At 53.1% G+C, this 15127-nt stretch overlaps 1 protein-coding gene across 1 annotated transcript in view; it reads left to right on the top strand.

Moving 5' to 3' along the window:
* Positions 1–15127, top strand: part of PHF2 (PHD finger protein 2) — a 38230-nt gene that overhangs the window by 318 nt on the left and 22785 nt on the right. Inside the window, exons 2-3 of the mRNA XM_040620363.1 lie at positions 4800–4914; positions 13586–13746. Of these exons, the coding sequence (XP_040476297.1) occupies positions 13638–13746 (109 nt within the window). The 5' untranslated portion in view covers positions 4800–4914; positions 13586–13637. The remainder of the gene's footprint in view (positions 1–4799; positions 4915–13585; positions 13747–15127) is intronic.

The following is a 15127-nucleotide window of genomic DNA, read 5'->3' as shown; positions in this document are numbered from 1 at the left end:
TTCCAGCACCTGTAGGGGCCAGGCCCATCCGAGATGGGGACACCGTGCTGCGGCTGTCCAGGAGGCTGCCCAGCCCTGCCCACTGCCCGTCGCCACGCAGGGTCTGGGAGTGCCCATGTGGGGGATCTGCTGTCCCTTTTCTGGCACCACCTGCAGGGAGAGTCCCTTGGGGGTGTGACGCATCCTTGGGGGGCTCCTTGGGAACAGGCTCATCCAATGTGCTTCCATGGGGGGCTCATGACCCTGCTAAGAGGTGAGTTCTGAGGCTGAGCCCACGTGGGGGGGTGTGCCCTGGTCTGCAGGTACCTTGGGTGGGAGGCTGGCCTGGGGACAAGACAGATGGCGTGGGGGTGTTAGTGTGGCCTCTGGTTTCTGGCCTGGGTCGGGGGGCTTGGGCACTCATAAAAGGTGCAGTCTGGACGCTGACCATGCCTTGGTGGCCAATCACAGCCCTGTCATCCTGAGCCCTGGGTTGGCTGGAGGAGTGTGTGTGTGTGTTTGGGGCGGACCACCGCTGGCCGCAGGCCACCGGGAGGCCTGTCACTCTCCTTCAAAGGGAGCCTCCCTCCTGGTGTCCGTTCACAAGGCAGAGGCTGGACCCCTATAGCTCCTGTGGGGTGAGTCCTGTGGATCCAGTGGGGGTCAATGGGGGGTGCCAGCACCCCTGTTCTGTGGACTGAGGCTGGCTGTGCCCCCGCCACTCGGGAAGCTGGGTGAGGCAGGTGGGCTGTCACCTCTCGTTCTCGGCCTCCCTTTGTGCCTGGCCCGTGTGCCGTCGTCGCTAGCTGACCGGGAGGCTGCTCTGGTTCGGCTCTCATCCACCAGCCCCCAGCATGCAGTCATCACGCAGTAAAGCACCGCCAAGTTCATGAGACCAGCAGGAAGGTTCCTGGGCTCTTCACTGACCTCCTACCCGCAGGGGCCAGCAGTGCTGGTGCTCAGAATGAGTCTGCTCCGATTACCCGAAGATCACTCCGGTCCCTGCCGTACAGCAGATACTCATGGATGCCGATCTCCATGACACCTTACGAGCCACAGGGAAAGCTCAGGGCTGGCAGGGGTGAACAGGGCTGGGGCTGGGGTCGCACCCTGCAGCCCCGGGGCAGGGCCAGGGACAGAATGGGACTGGAGGTAGGAGACCCCGCCTGTCCCCACAACAGAGCTGAGCGTCCTGATGGAGGGTGGGGCAGCTACTGTGGTCTGGGCTCTTGCATGAATTTGGGCTCAGGTTGGGCTACAGTGGGGTGCTGAGGTGGGCGTCGGTGTTCACACACAGTGTGACTTCTCCAACACAGCTGCACGTCCCGGAAGCACCTTTCCCTGACCATGAGCTAACCCACTGTTGGGGCACACGTGCCTGCTGACTGAGACCCTGCCCCTGTGCTGGGGTCCCCGCTGCCCCGTATTGCTTCTCAAAGCCCAGTGCAGGCGACCCTTCCTGGTGCTTGTGGCCAGCCACCTCAGGGCATAAGGGGACTGCAGCCTGGTGGGAGCCGGCAGCCCCTCCCTGGCTGTGCGTGTGTGTGCGAGTGTGTGTTACGTGTGTGTGCATGAGTGTGTGCACAGAGGTTTGTGTGTACATCCATGTGTAGACACGTGCGTGTGCACAATGTGGACACGTGTGCGTGAGTGTCTATGTGTACAGACACGTGTGCGTGAGCTTGGACATGTCCTTGCCTGTGCATCTGTGTGTATAGACACGTGCGCGTGCACAAGCGTGGACACGTGTCCGTGAGTATCCGCGTGTGCACAGGTTGGTGCTCGTGTGTGTGCGTGTGTGTGCGTGTGCACATGTGCTTCATAAACCCTGTGAATTAGGCTTTCCTTGCTGTTCCTGGAGGCTGCGTGCCCGTCGGGGGCTAGTGTTTCCCACCAGCATGCGCGCCCACAGTTGTGTGCTGCTTGGGCCTTGAAGTGGGTCTGTGTCACTGTGGCACACTGGTCAGTTTGCTGCTTCTGCTCCAGTGAGACACTCCACGGTGAGGACCCTCACGGTCTCATGTCCCCAGGGGACCCTCAAGCCTGTGGGCTGCTCTGAGGGCCCCGCATGGGTTTGTGGTGGGCACGCTGAGATGAGGACAGGGGCCCACAGGTTCGTCCGATTCTCACGGAGGTGGGGCCTGGGGGTCCCCAGGGAACTTGGCAAGGAGTCCCCACTGATGGGAAGGTCACAGGCTCGGCTGGCACAGCCCTGAGACCAGTTCTGACCCCAGCGTGCCTGCGTCAGCGGCTGCTTCCCTGACGGCCCACATCTCTCCTCCCCGAGGCCCATGTAGCTGTGGTGCCCCGAGGGCGACTGCATGGGGGGGGGCGCCTGTCACCCCCATGCCCCAGTCTCCTGCTGGCAAGGTCTCCAAGGTGCCTTGTCAGGGGACGCACAGGCAAGGGGACACTTAGCCTTGGGGCTCAGGGTATCCTGGGCTCCGGGGAGGGAAGGAGCCCACCATCCAGGGCTGCACAGGGAGCCCCGTGACGCTCACCCTGCCTCCCTGTCTGTCCTCGAGGTGTTCACAAGGCCCCATCCCGAGTGAGGGCCCAAGAAGGCCACCAGCCGGGGACAGCACCTGCTTCTCAGGCCCAGCTCCTGGCAGGCACGTGGGGGTGCTGCTGCTTTCCACACTGCCCTTTACACCTGCATTCCCGTCCCCCGGCTTCCCTCCGAGACTCGGTTTCCCCACACGGCCTTCTGGGCCAGGGCCCTCCTGCTGGGCATCTGCGTCCTTGGGCCTCTGCACACCTTCCATAAGGAGACCTTGGGAGGTGGGGCGAGGGGCAGATGCAGGGGCAGGCATTGGAGGACCTTGGGGGCCCACGTGGGGTCCTCTGCTGTCCCCCAGACTGCACAGGAATCCTGTTTCTCCACTGGTCTCCCTACCTGCGGTGTCACTCATGGCTGCCAGCGTGCGGCCTGGGCTTCCCCTTCCTCCTCTTCCTCCTCCTCAAGACCCTGGACGTGCTGGACCCCTCGTAAGCGGGGCCCCCCAAGAGCCAGGCTCGCCTCCCACTGGGGGCAGGCAGGGAGACCCCGCCTGGTGTGGGCAGCCGGTTGCCGAGGCCCATGACGCTCCTGTGGCCGTGAGCAGCTACCCTCCAGCCCCAGGCCTTCAGTGGGGCGCTCCTTGTAGACTCCAGAGCCCCCGCGTGTGGGGTCGGGGTCATGTCCAAAGGCAGCCGCAGGCCCAGCAGAAGGGATGATGACATGGAGACTGGTTTCAGAGTCAGGGTGACCTGGGCCATCGTCAGGGTGGTGTCCCCAGGCCCTGCCTTGGCCTGGGGCGCTCCCCTAAGCCTGCTGGGCTCTTAGGGGAGCAGGGACGACTCCCAGGCCACCTGTGGCTTTGGCGACCTCCGTGCAGAGCTGGGCTGCTCAGCGGGCACTGAGGGGCCAGTGCAGTGCCCAGGAGACCTGCCATTCACAAACATTACCCCCCCATGCCCCCTGGTGCCGGGCTGTGCCAAGTGCAGTGGGTGCAAGGGGAGAGCCCAGGGGTCCGGAGCAGGACTGAGCCCTGTGACCAAGGTCCTGCAGCCCAAGCAGCCTCGCCAAGAGGAGGGGCCGTGTTTGCGCGGTGTACCTCCCAAGAGCTCCTGGGGAGGAGGCCGGGACCAGCCCCTCTCTATTAAAGATGCAGCACAGAGATGCCCAGTAACTTGCTCAAGGTCACACAGTGACAAGATGGTGGGGCAGAAAAGATTTGGGTGGGAGCCCGGGCCCTTCTGATTTCCCATCTGTGCCTGGTGCCACCAGAAGCCGCAGCTTGGAGGCCTCCTTCTTTATGATCTTGCCAGGTTTCAGTAACGCCCACTCACACCCTGGCCATGGCAAACCAAGCATGACGGAGATACTGTTGTTGGAGACCGGCTCAGGGGTCTGTGACCGGAAGGGAGATGGGGAGGTGTGGCAGCCCCCTCCCGTCCTTGTCTATGAAGCACAAGCATCCGGAGGGCCAACCAGCAATCCCGCATGTCCAGTCTCAGCCAGTCTGATCCAGACCCACCCAGCAGCCTCCAGGGACAGGTCTCCGCCAGTGCTGTCCTCACTCCAAGTCACCAGTGGCTGCCCTGGGCAGGGGCGGGGGCCGCAAGGAAATCACTTCTCTTCCCTCCAAGGCTTGCGGTCCAGTGGGGGTGTGTGTGTGAGTGGGTCAATGTGCGTGTGCACACACGTGTGTGCTTGTGCATGTGTGTGCCAATGTGTCACCGTCCAGTAGGAGCGTGTGCACATACTTGCATGTAAAATGTCCAACGTGGGGTGCCCGGTGTCCTGGGAGCACGGGTGAGGACAGGAGAGTCAGAGGGCGCAGGCAGGATGATGGTACTTGGGAGTGGACACACCCGGGAGCATGAGGTGCGCACAGCTGGGGGTGAGGAGGGCAGAAGCTACCGTGGGAGGCGCCAGCCTGCCTCTGCCCCAGCTGTGGGCTGTTGGGGCAGCAAAGGTCCCAGCAGGGAGGTGACAGGGTTTGCGAAATTCGAGGACAAGTCAGAGGGGAGGTGTCCCGAAGGCTGACCTTGGTGGGACTTCCCGGTAGGTGCCTCTGACACAGCGTCCTGTCAGCCGACTGGGTGCCGGTGGAAAGGGCCAGGCCGCCCTAGCTTCTGGTGTGGTCACTGAACGGAGGGTTGGCAGGTGCAGGGCGGGTGTGGGTGGGGAGGTCACAGTGGAGAGGGAGGCTGGTGGGCTGGGCCCCCAGGGGACTCGAGGGCTTTTCCTGTAGGGAGGCTTGAGTCTTGGGGTGTTGACAGCTCCTTGGCTGCCCTCCCGGCTGGGTCCCTGAGCTGCCCCTGTCTCCCCACAGTGAAGAAGAAGCGGGCCTGGCACAAACATGGCCCAGGGCAGACGCCCGACGTGAAGCCCGTGCAGAATGGCAGCCAGCTCTTCATCAAGGAGCTGCGGAGTCGGACCTTCCCCAGGTGGGCTCAGGGGCGTGGTCTTCCCTCTAGGGGAGTCGTGCAGCCCTCCGAAACCCTCTGGCTCTGGGGCTGGCCTCTCCCTTCTTAGCACTTCCAGACACAGGTGTTGGGGACCCTCTTCCTCTGGGCACATCTAGCTCCCCCACTTGGTGTGTCCCTTTGCATGGAGCCTTCCTGAGGGAGAGGCTGTTGTCCTCAGATTATGTCCAGTCGAGCAGTGGGGCCTGGGGTCCCGCTTAAGACCACCCTTCAGGCACAGCAGTTCCCAGCCCCCATGGACCCGGGCTTTCCTCTGTGCCCCTGGGCCTGGCAGGCTGTCCCCACGTTCCCATCTCAGGGCACTCCCCGCTCGCACCTGTGTCCTGTGTGAGGCGGGAGGGCTGAGGGCAGGTCGGGGTCAGGGCCGTGGGGAACCACTGCTGAGAAGCAGTGCCTGACACGTGGACCTGTGTTCTTCAAGCTGCTCTGAGCCCTCTCAGCCCCTCACACCTGGAAGACTTTTTTTGTTTGTCTGACAGTGTCTTTGTTTCCCCTCAACTTTTGAAGAGTAATTCACTGGACACAGAATCCAGCGTGGTGGGGTTATTCCTTTTAACAGTTCAAATATTTCGCTCCACTGTCTTCTTACATGCATGATTTCTGATGAGAAATCCAGTGTGCCTCTTACCTGTGGTCCTGTGTGGAGAAGGTCCTTCCCTCCTCTGGCTTCTTTCTTTCCCCCCACTTTCCTTGCATACCATGCGATCCATCTATTGGAAGTGTACGATTCAGTGGTCTTGAGTGTATTCGCAGATGTGTGCGCCAGCACCAACCAATTTTAGAGTGTTTTCATCACCCTGAAGTTTTTATTTAATATTCTGTTGTATGGATGGACCACATTTTGTTTATCCGTTCATCAGCAGACACATTTGGGTTATTTCTGATTTTTGGCTACTGTGAATATTTCCGCTATAAACATTCTTGTACAAGATCTTGTTGGACATATGTTTTCATGTTTTTAGGAGTAGCTCTGTATTCAGTTGTCTGAGGAACTGCCAGACCGTTTTCCAAAGTGGTTACACCGCTTTCCGATCCCACCGGCAGAGCATGAGGGTTCCAGTTTCTCATCGCTCTTCCCTGCACTTGTAAATACCTGGCATTTTGATTCTAACCATCCTTGTAGGTGTGAACTGTTCTCTCACTCTGGTTTGATCCGTGTTTCCCTAATGATGACTGGTGTTGAACATCTTTTCATGTGCGTGCTGGTCATTCGTATGTCTTCCTTGGAGAAATGTCCATTCAGACCCTTTGCCTATTTTTAATTTTTTGTGTCTTTTTATTATTGAGTCATAAGAATTCTTTCCATATTTTAGAAGTCTCTTAACAGATATATGATTTGTGAATACTTTATCCCGTATTGTAGACTTTTCACTTTCTTGATTGTGTTCTTTGAAGCACAAACGTTTGTCATTTTGAGGGATTCCAGTTTATCCATTTTTTATCTTGCTATTTGTGCTTTTGTTGTCATTGCCAAGTCTAAACCCAAGGTCACAAAGATTTGTCCCTATATTTTCTTCTAAGAGTTTTATAGTTTTTAGGCCTTACAGTTTGGTCTTTGATACATTTTGAGTTAATTTCTTCATATAGTGCAAGATAAGGATCTGTTTTTGTTTTGTTTTGTTTTGTTTTTGCGTGTGGCTCTCTCTTTGTCCCTGCAACCATTTGTAAAAAGACAGTTATTTTTCTATTAAATTGTCTTGGCCCTTAGCCATAAGTGTATGCATCTATTTCTGGACCCTCAGTTCTGCTCCACTAATCTCTGTCTCCCCTTAGGCCAGTCTCACACTGTCCGGATTATTGTGCTTTGCAGTATATTTTGAAATGAAGAAGTGTTGAGTCCTCCAACTTTGTTTTTCTTTTTAAAGATCATTTTGGCCATTCTGGGTCTGTTGCAATTCCATACGAATTTTAGATTCAGCTTGTCAGGTGTACAGAGAAGTCAGCTGATAAGGAAGGATTGAGCTGGATCTGCAGAACAGTAGAATCAGGGTATTGCCATCTGAAAAATGCTCAGTCTTCTGACCCACAGACATGGATATTTTCCCATTTATTGAAATCTTTTAAATTTCCTTCAACAGAGTTTTATAGTTTTCAGAGTATAAGTTTTGTACTTCTTTTGTTAAATGTATTCCTAAATAATTTATTCTTCTTATGTCTTTTAAATGGAACTGTTCTCTCAATTTTATTTCATTGCTGCTGTACTGAAATACAGTTCATCTTTGTATATTGATCTTGTATCCTGCAACCCCGATGAGCTAGTTTATTAGTTCTAATAGATTTTTAGTAGATTCCTCACAACTTTATATATATAGGATCATGTCATTGGCAAATAGATCGTTTTCTTTCTTCCCTTCCAATCTGTGTTACTTTTTTTTTCTTGCCTAAGTGCTCTGGCTAGGACTTCTAGTAGAATGTTGAGTAGAAGAGGCTGGGCAAGGGTGACCAGGTCCCCAGTATTCTCAGGGTGCCACATTCAGGCTACGGTCTCAGTACCTGTAGGCCAGTGGAAGGCCAGCCATGTCTTGGCTGCCCTCACCCAACCCTTAGAATCAGCAGTAGACAGCTGAGGCAGGATGAGAAAGGCTGCTGTCCTGTTCCTCCAGCAGGAAAGCCCTCTGCCTGGAAGCTGGGGAGCCATTCCATTCAGCATTCCTGTGTCTTTGGCTGTAGCCTTCCAGAGGGGAGTCTCCTCGCCAAGCCAGGGGTGAAGGGAGGAGTGGTCACACGCTCTTGCCTTTCCTACCAAGTTTTCACAGATTTTCTCGACTAGAGGTTTCTTCATTTGCTGTTTCCTCTTAGAACCATTTCCAGAGGTTTTGAATGTTTTTCCAAATACTTTTTACCGGTTTTGCTGGGTGTGGGTCAGCAGAGCTCTTCACCCTGTCATGGCAGAAGTAGATCTTTCTCATGTGGCCTTTTTCAAGATACTATTTTTCATTTTTTGCGGTTTGATTATGACATGCCTAGGAATAGTTTGGGGTATTTATCCTGCTTGGCATTGTCTGAGTTTTCGAATCTGTGGTTTCATGTCTGCCATTATTTTTAGACAATTCTCAGCCATTATTACTTTAAACATTTCTTCTGCTTCTCTCTTTCTTTTCTTTCTGGGATTCTCACCACGAACTCCTTCTGCAGTTGTTCTGCACTTCCTGGATATTCTGTTCCCTGCTTTTTTCATTCTTTTTCCTCTTCATATTTCAGGTTGGGCAGATTTTATTGACTTAACTTCTAGCTCACTGATTCTTTTCTTAGCCATGTCCACTCTACTGATGAGCCTATCAAAGGCATTCTTCATTTCTGTTACAGTTTTAATTATTTCTATCATTTACTTTTGATTCTTAGAGTGTCCACTTCTCTACTTACATTTCCCTTCCATTCTTGCATGTTGTCTGCTTTTTCCACTAGCACTCCTAACATATGAATCATAATTTTTTAAAGTTTTTTATTTTTTTAAAGATTTTGTTTATTTATTAGAGAGAGAGAGAGAGCATGTGCACGAGTGTCATGGAGGGGCAGAAGCAGAGGGAGAAGCAGACTCCCCGCTGAGCAGGGAGCCCAACACAGGACTCGATCCCAGGACCCCAGGATCACGACCTGAGCTGAAGGCAGACACCCAACTGACTGAGCCACCCAGGCGCCCCAGTTTTAAAAAATTTCTTATCTAATAATTCTAAATTCTGTGCTATATCTGAGCTGTTTTCTTTTTTTTTTTTTTAAAGATTTTTATTTATTTATTTGACAGAGATAGAGACAGCCAGCGAGAGAGGGAACACAAGCAGGGGGAGTGGGAGAGGAAGAAGCAGGCTCATAGGGGAGGAGCCTGACGTGGGGCTCGATCCCGTAACGCTGGGATCACGCCCTGAGCCGGAGGCAGACGCTTAACCGCTGTGCCACCCAGGCGCCCCTGAGCTGTTTTCTGATATTTTTTAAACTCTTTATTTTTTAATTGAAGTATAATTAACATACAATGTAATATATTAGTTTCAGGTGTACAAGATAGTGATTCAACAATTTTTTAAAAGAATTTATTTATTTGAGAGAGAGAGAGAACAAGCACATGAGCTGGGGGAGGGTAGAGGGGGAGGAAGATGGAGAGAGAGAGAATCTCGAGCAGACTCTGTGCTGAGCCTGGAGCTGGACACAGGGCTTGATCTCAGGACCCAGAGATCATGACCTGAGCTGAAACCAAGAGCTGGATGCTTAACAGACTGAGCCATGCGGGCGCCCCGTGATTCAGCAGTTCTGTACCTCACTTCAGTGCTCATCAGGATAAGTGTACGCTAGAACCCCATCTCCTATTTTCCCATCCACCCCACCCACCTCCCCTCTCATGACAATCAGAGTGTTCTCTATGTGAAGAGTCTGTTTCTTGGTTTGCCTCACTTCTTTTTCCTCCCTATGCTCATTTGTTTTGTTTTTTAAATTCCACATATGAGTGAAATCATATGGTATTTGTCTTTCTCTTCACTTATTTTGCTTTGCATAATACTCTCTAGCTCCATCTACGTCACTGCAAATGGCATGATCTCATTCTGTTTTATGGCCGAGTAATAGCGCGATGTGCACACACCACATCGTCTCTATCCGTTCGTGTGTGGATGGAGACTTGGGCTGCTTCCATCTCTTGGCTATTGCAAATAATGGTGTTGTAGACATAGGGGTGCATCCTTTTGAATTGTGTTCTCATTGTCTTTCTGTAAATACCCAGTAGTGAGATAACTGGGCCATACGGTATCTGTATTTCCTATTTTATAAGGAGCCTCCATACAGACTCCCACAGTGGCTTCACCGGTTTGCATTCCCGCCAGCAATGCACGAGGGCTCCCCTCTCTCCACATCCTCATCAACACCTGTTATTTCTTGCCTTTTTTATTTTAGCCATTCGACAGGTGCAGGGTGATTTGCTTTGTCTCTTTATGGATTTCTTGCCTTTTGGCATGCCTCGTGATTTTTTTGTTGAAAGCTGGACATGAGGTATTGAGTTAAGTGAACTGAGGTAATGACACATTTAGAGTGAGGTTTCATGTTGACCTGACTAGGGACTGGGCTGTGTCCACTGTGGCTGTAGGTGCCAGACACGTCACTTTCTTGTAGTTTCCTTCTTTTTCCCTCCTCTCCTGTTTTCTTTGGGCTTCCCTAACAATTCTTTCTCAGATTGAATCTATCTTGCAACTCTCTCAATTACACTCAACTGTTATGCTGTTATATGGTGGTCAGGGTTCAGGGACCAGAAGTGTTCTATAATTAAATAGTAAACCTCAGTGCTTCAGTGGGCCTGAGGCTCTGGGCTGTTACCTTTGGAAGCATTTCTTGGCCTTTGCTTTTTCTCTGCTTTCCTGAGACAGGAAGCTAGTGGGGGCTGGAGGTGGCCACTGGCCCTTCCCACTGTCAGATGAGGGCCTCGTTAAGTCAGTTTTTCTGGAAGGTAGACTTTTGTTATGGAGGAGAAACATAGTCGCTTCCCCTCAACCCTGCCTGAAGAAGGAGCAGATCTTCACCAGGACATCCTGAGGTAAAACCCATGAAAGTGTGGGTCTCCTCTGAGACAGATCCCCATGAGTTCTTAACTCTGAAGCTAGTTCTCACTCAACCTGTGCACTTTGTCAAAAATTGCCATTTAAGTATTCCTCCCATTGACCACCTCCACCAGCTTCTGCTTCAGGTAAGGTTATCTTGGTTGTGATTTTCTGTATTTGCCTGTCGCCCCAAATTTCAGGGGTGACTGCCCTGTAATCCAAATTCTCTGTGAATCTAAGAAAATTAATTGATTTTCAGTTTTTTCACCCTTTTCTTTGTTGTGAGGACAGGAGTGACCATTTCCAAGCTCTTTAGGTGTTGGAGTTGAAACCAGAAGTCAGCTCCGAGTTACTAACCTTATCTAATTAACTGGTTGTCTTTTTATTGTTGAGTTGTAATAGTTCTTTACATGTTGTAAGTACTTATCAGATACTTTCTCCCATTCTGTGGGTTGCCTCTCCACTTTCTTGATGGTGTCCTTTGAAGCACAAATGTTTATAATTTTGATGGGGTCTAATTTATTTATTTTGTTGTTGTTGTGCATGGTTTTGGCTTCTGAGAAACCAGTGCCAAATTCAAGGTCATGAAGATTTATACCTGTGTTTTCTTCTGAACGTTCTATGAGTCTAGCTTTTATATTTAGGTCTTCAACTCATTTTGAGTTAATTTGTGTATATGATGTGAGGTAGGGATCCCCCTCATTCTTTTGCATGTGGACACCCAGTTCTCCCATGTGCCATTTATTGGAATGACTGTTTTTTCTCCATTGAGTTGTCTTGATGCTCTTGATGCGACGCAGTTGGCCGTAGATGTTTGGGTGTATTTCTGGACACTGGATTCTGCCCCACTGACCCGTATGTCTCTTCTCTCTTCTCATGCCAGCACCACACAGTCTTGATTACTGTAGCTTTGGAGGGAATTTTGAAATTGGTAAGTGTCCTCAACTTTGTTCTTCTTTTAAAAGACTGTTTTGGTCATCTGGGTGCTTTGCATTTCATTCAGCATTCCAAGTTCAGCTTGTCAATTTCTGCAGTGAGGTCTGCCGGTATTTTGATAGGGGTTGTGTGAAATCCATAGCACAATTTCCCATTATTTCTTGAGTCCCATTTCTTTCTTCTAGATTTGATTTTCATCTTGTGGAATTATTATCCTTTTAGTGGTTCAATAAAGGCCTATAGAAATAGTCACTGTTTTTGAAAATGAACATTTTGTCCTTACTCTTGAATGATTCTAATTTTTCTAAAATGGATCTAAAATTAGAGAGTAAAAGTTATTTTCCTTGAATTCTTTGAAGATACTATCCTATTGTCTTTTGGCAACCCTTGTTGCCCATGAGATGTCTGTTGTCAGTCTAGTGGTTGGTGTTTGGTGGGTTTGGTGGGTTTGGCTTGGTAAATAATCTGTTTCTTTCTCTGAAAACGTTAAGATTGTCCCCTTGTCCTTGAGGTACCACAGATGTGCTCCAATGCTCCCAGATGTGTATTTGGTTTTTATTAATTCTACTTAGGACTCAATACGTTCTTTTAATTTGAGGAATCAACTGAGCGCCCGCAGTTCTGAAAAGTGTTCTGTTTTCTTTTGTAATAGCACTTCTTCCCCATTCTGTATATTATTTTTCAAATATTTCATCAAATTCACCATTTTTTTCAGGCAGCTACCATTGAATGCATCGTTGAGTTTTTAAGATTTTTCAAAAATGATGTTTTTCATGTCTAGAATCTCTGCTCACGCATCGTCTGTGCTGCCCACTCTGTTTTCCTCCCTCCGTGCTCTCTGCCTCATCCTCCTGTTACCCTGTGAATGTGTTCAGTGTGTTTGTCTGAAACTTCCTTTCCCAACTGCCCGTTGTCCTCAGTGCTCAGACCTGCGCCCTGGCAGGTGAGTCTGCCTCCATCCGTGAGGCGGGGCTTTCAGAACACGTGGTTTCCCACGGCAGCCAATCCCCACAGGCCTGTTCTGTGTTCGCCTTTGCTGGGTCCTTATGGGTTCTGCAGTCCAGACCTGATGCATGGGGTTGTGTGAGACAAGGGGTTCAGGTTTGTCCAGCGCCTCCCACAGCTGAATCTGCCCTGTCCCCATACTCCTGGAGCTGCTCCCAGCTGCTGCTTACCGCCTTCCTCCTCCTCGCTCACATGCCACTCGTGCCTGGTCCATGCCTAATGCTCTGTCACCACATGCTCCAACCCCAGGGGGTCTCCTCGATCCTCACCTTCACTGGCCTCTTGGCAGGACATGGCCCTGTGGCCCCTTCTCCTCGAGTGCTGTCCTCCTTGGAGCTGTGACACCTCCGTCTGCCTGGCCTCCTCTCCTGCTGACCACTCTCCCTGGCAGTTTGGTCCTTGCTGTCTCTCTGCCCTCAGAGTTCATGTCCATTCCCCTGGCCTCCCAGATTGCCCCTTGGACAGCAGCTTCGGCCTCCTTCTCCAGCCTCTAGTCCTCTGAGCTCCCGACCCACCTGTCCAACTGGTGCTTCTGTTGGCACTCCAGGACTTGTGCCTCCCACTGCTGCCCCTCCAGGCCTGGATGGGCCGCTCTGATGTCCTGCCACCATCCCTCCCGCCCCCAGCTCTGCTCCCAGCTGTGGGCTTACAGCCTTGCCTGCCCCTCTGATGAAAATCTGTCTCCAGTGTCACCACCGGTGCCATTCTAGCTGGGTTCTGAATGTCCCTGGTCCCCCGGGCAGTGCCCAGCACACAGCTGCCCCTGGGTCCTATGCTCAGCTTGTCTCGGGGGTGGGTTCTCCCTGAAGAGGGGTTTGTCTCCATCTGCCGTGTCCTCAGGCCCGACCCCAGCCCTATGCAGGGTGTGATGTCGAGTACTAGGGAGGAGTCTCGTGGAGTGGAGGATGGGCAGGTAGAGCAGGGGAGGAGGGGGAGAGATCTTGCTCACACTTCTGCCTTTCTCTGCCATGGCAGGAGGGTTGGTCTCAGGGTGTCCCCATCCTGGGGGGTCTGGGCATGGGGCCATGGGCAAGCCCTCCTCCCAGGATGTGGGAGGCATATGGCAGGTGCTGGGGCTGCGTGTCTCTGGCCCCAAGGCCATATCCAGGCCTGTCCCGGAGCTGCAGGGCAGGGGCCCTGGCCGACGTGACTCCCGACCCCCACTTTTTCCACAGCGCGGAAGATGTGGTGGTCCGCGTGCCAGGCAGCCAGCTCACGCTGGGCTACATGGAGGAGCACGGCTTCGCTGAGCCCATCCTCGTCCCCAAGAAAGACGGGTTGGGCCTGGCGGTCCCCGCCCCCACCTTCTATGTCAGCGACGTCGAGAACTACGTGGGTGAGTGGCCTGCTTGCTGAAGGCCCCAGCTAGTCCCCGTGCCACGTGCTCCTTTCAGGAATTAGACCCCATGTCCCACTAAATGGCGTGTGGCCCTCGCCGGTCCCGCCTCAGTTATTCTGCCTGCAAAATGGGGGCCGTGTTGGGGGCCTCTTCATTCTGCCAGCTAGAGGGGCCCCTTCCTCTGAGGTTTGTGCTGTGTCCCCCTCAGCCCCTTCTGGGCCAGCCTGGGGTCCAGGACCATCCTCCCTGAATCCTTCCAGTTCCAGCTGTTGCTCTCCTGTCCAGTCTGCCGCGTGTCCCCTGGCAGCTCCCAGTGCTGTGGACACCCTTGTCGGGGCGGCTCTGGGTGGAGGGCAGTGCCTGTGTGTGCTTGGGCATCGTCTGTGAGGCTATATCCCCCTGGCAGTGATGCCCATGGGGCTGCGGCCCACGCGGCCTGGCTCTGAGGCCCTCGTGGTGGCCGGAGCTTGGGCGTTCACGGGGGTGGCTGGGTGGCTGGGTGGCCAGTGCAAGAGGAGGAAAGACCCGGAGAAGGCAAATACCTGGGCCCCCCATGTCAGGGAGAGAATGGGCCAGCGTCTGGGCCAGGTGCACCCCTGCAGGGACAGCTAGAATCTAGGGCCTGCCTGCCAGGCGCCAGGCACTCCCTGAGCTCTCCCCGCCTGTGAGCCAGTGTCATCCTGCCGATGGCTGTGTCACTCCACAGCTCTGACAGACAACATGAGAACACCATCAGGGCCCAGGGCCTGCACTCGGCAGCACTGCTCCTCCACACCAGAGCCCTGCCTCAGTTTCCCCAGGGGCCCAGCATGCACCTTCCAGGTTGGCTGTGTGAATCACACACCACATTTGGTATTTATGCCCCTCGGCTTCTCCCTGTTCCCAAAGTTGTTGGAGGCTCGGGGTTGTTGGTCCTAGAATGTCCCACGTGGGGTGTTTGGCCCACAGTGTGCCCTTGGTGTCCCATAGTTCACTACTGTGTCCCCAGTGGTTCCCGCACCGCCTGGGCAGACGCTCAGATGTGCATTTGGGTGGACAGCGGGACTCCTTCGGGGGCGCAGGAGGTGGCACTCCCGTCTGTGGGCCTGCGGAGCCTGGCCACCCGCCTGAACCGGTGACGGGGCAGGCCCAGCTCCTCTGTGCCCGCAGCTGGGGTCTGCGCGGCCCCGGCGGGCTGCCAGGAAGGACGAGGCCGTGAGTTCTGTGTGTCTTTCTCCCACTACTTGTGAGTCAGATGGGACGCGCTCGCCCTCGCCAGGTCCTTGGTTATCTGGAACCTCCTGACACCAGCGATTTTTACCCTCATCTTTCCCTCATCAACTACAGAAAATGCCCAAAAAATGTTTTTCCTTTTACTTATCTGTTTTCAGAATAAGTT

Source organism: Ursus maritimus, unplaced genomic scaffold, assembly GCF_017311325.1.
Source record: "Ursus maritimus isolate PB19 unplaced genomic scaffold, ASM1731132v1 scaffold_34, whole genome shotgun sequence".
NCBI lineage: Eukaryota > Metazoa > Chordata > Mammalia > Carnivora > Ursidae > Ursus > Ursus maritimus.
Note: the sequence above shows the minus strand (reverse complement) of the source record. Positions and strands in the feature narration are given on the sequence as shown.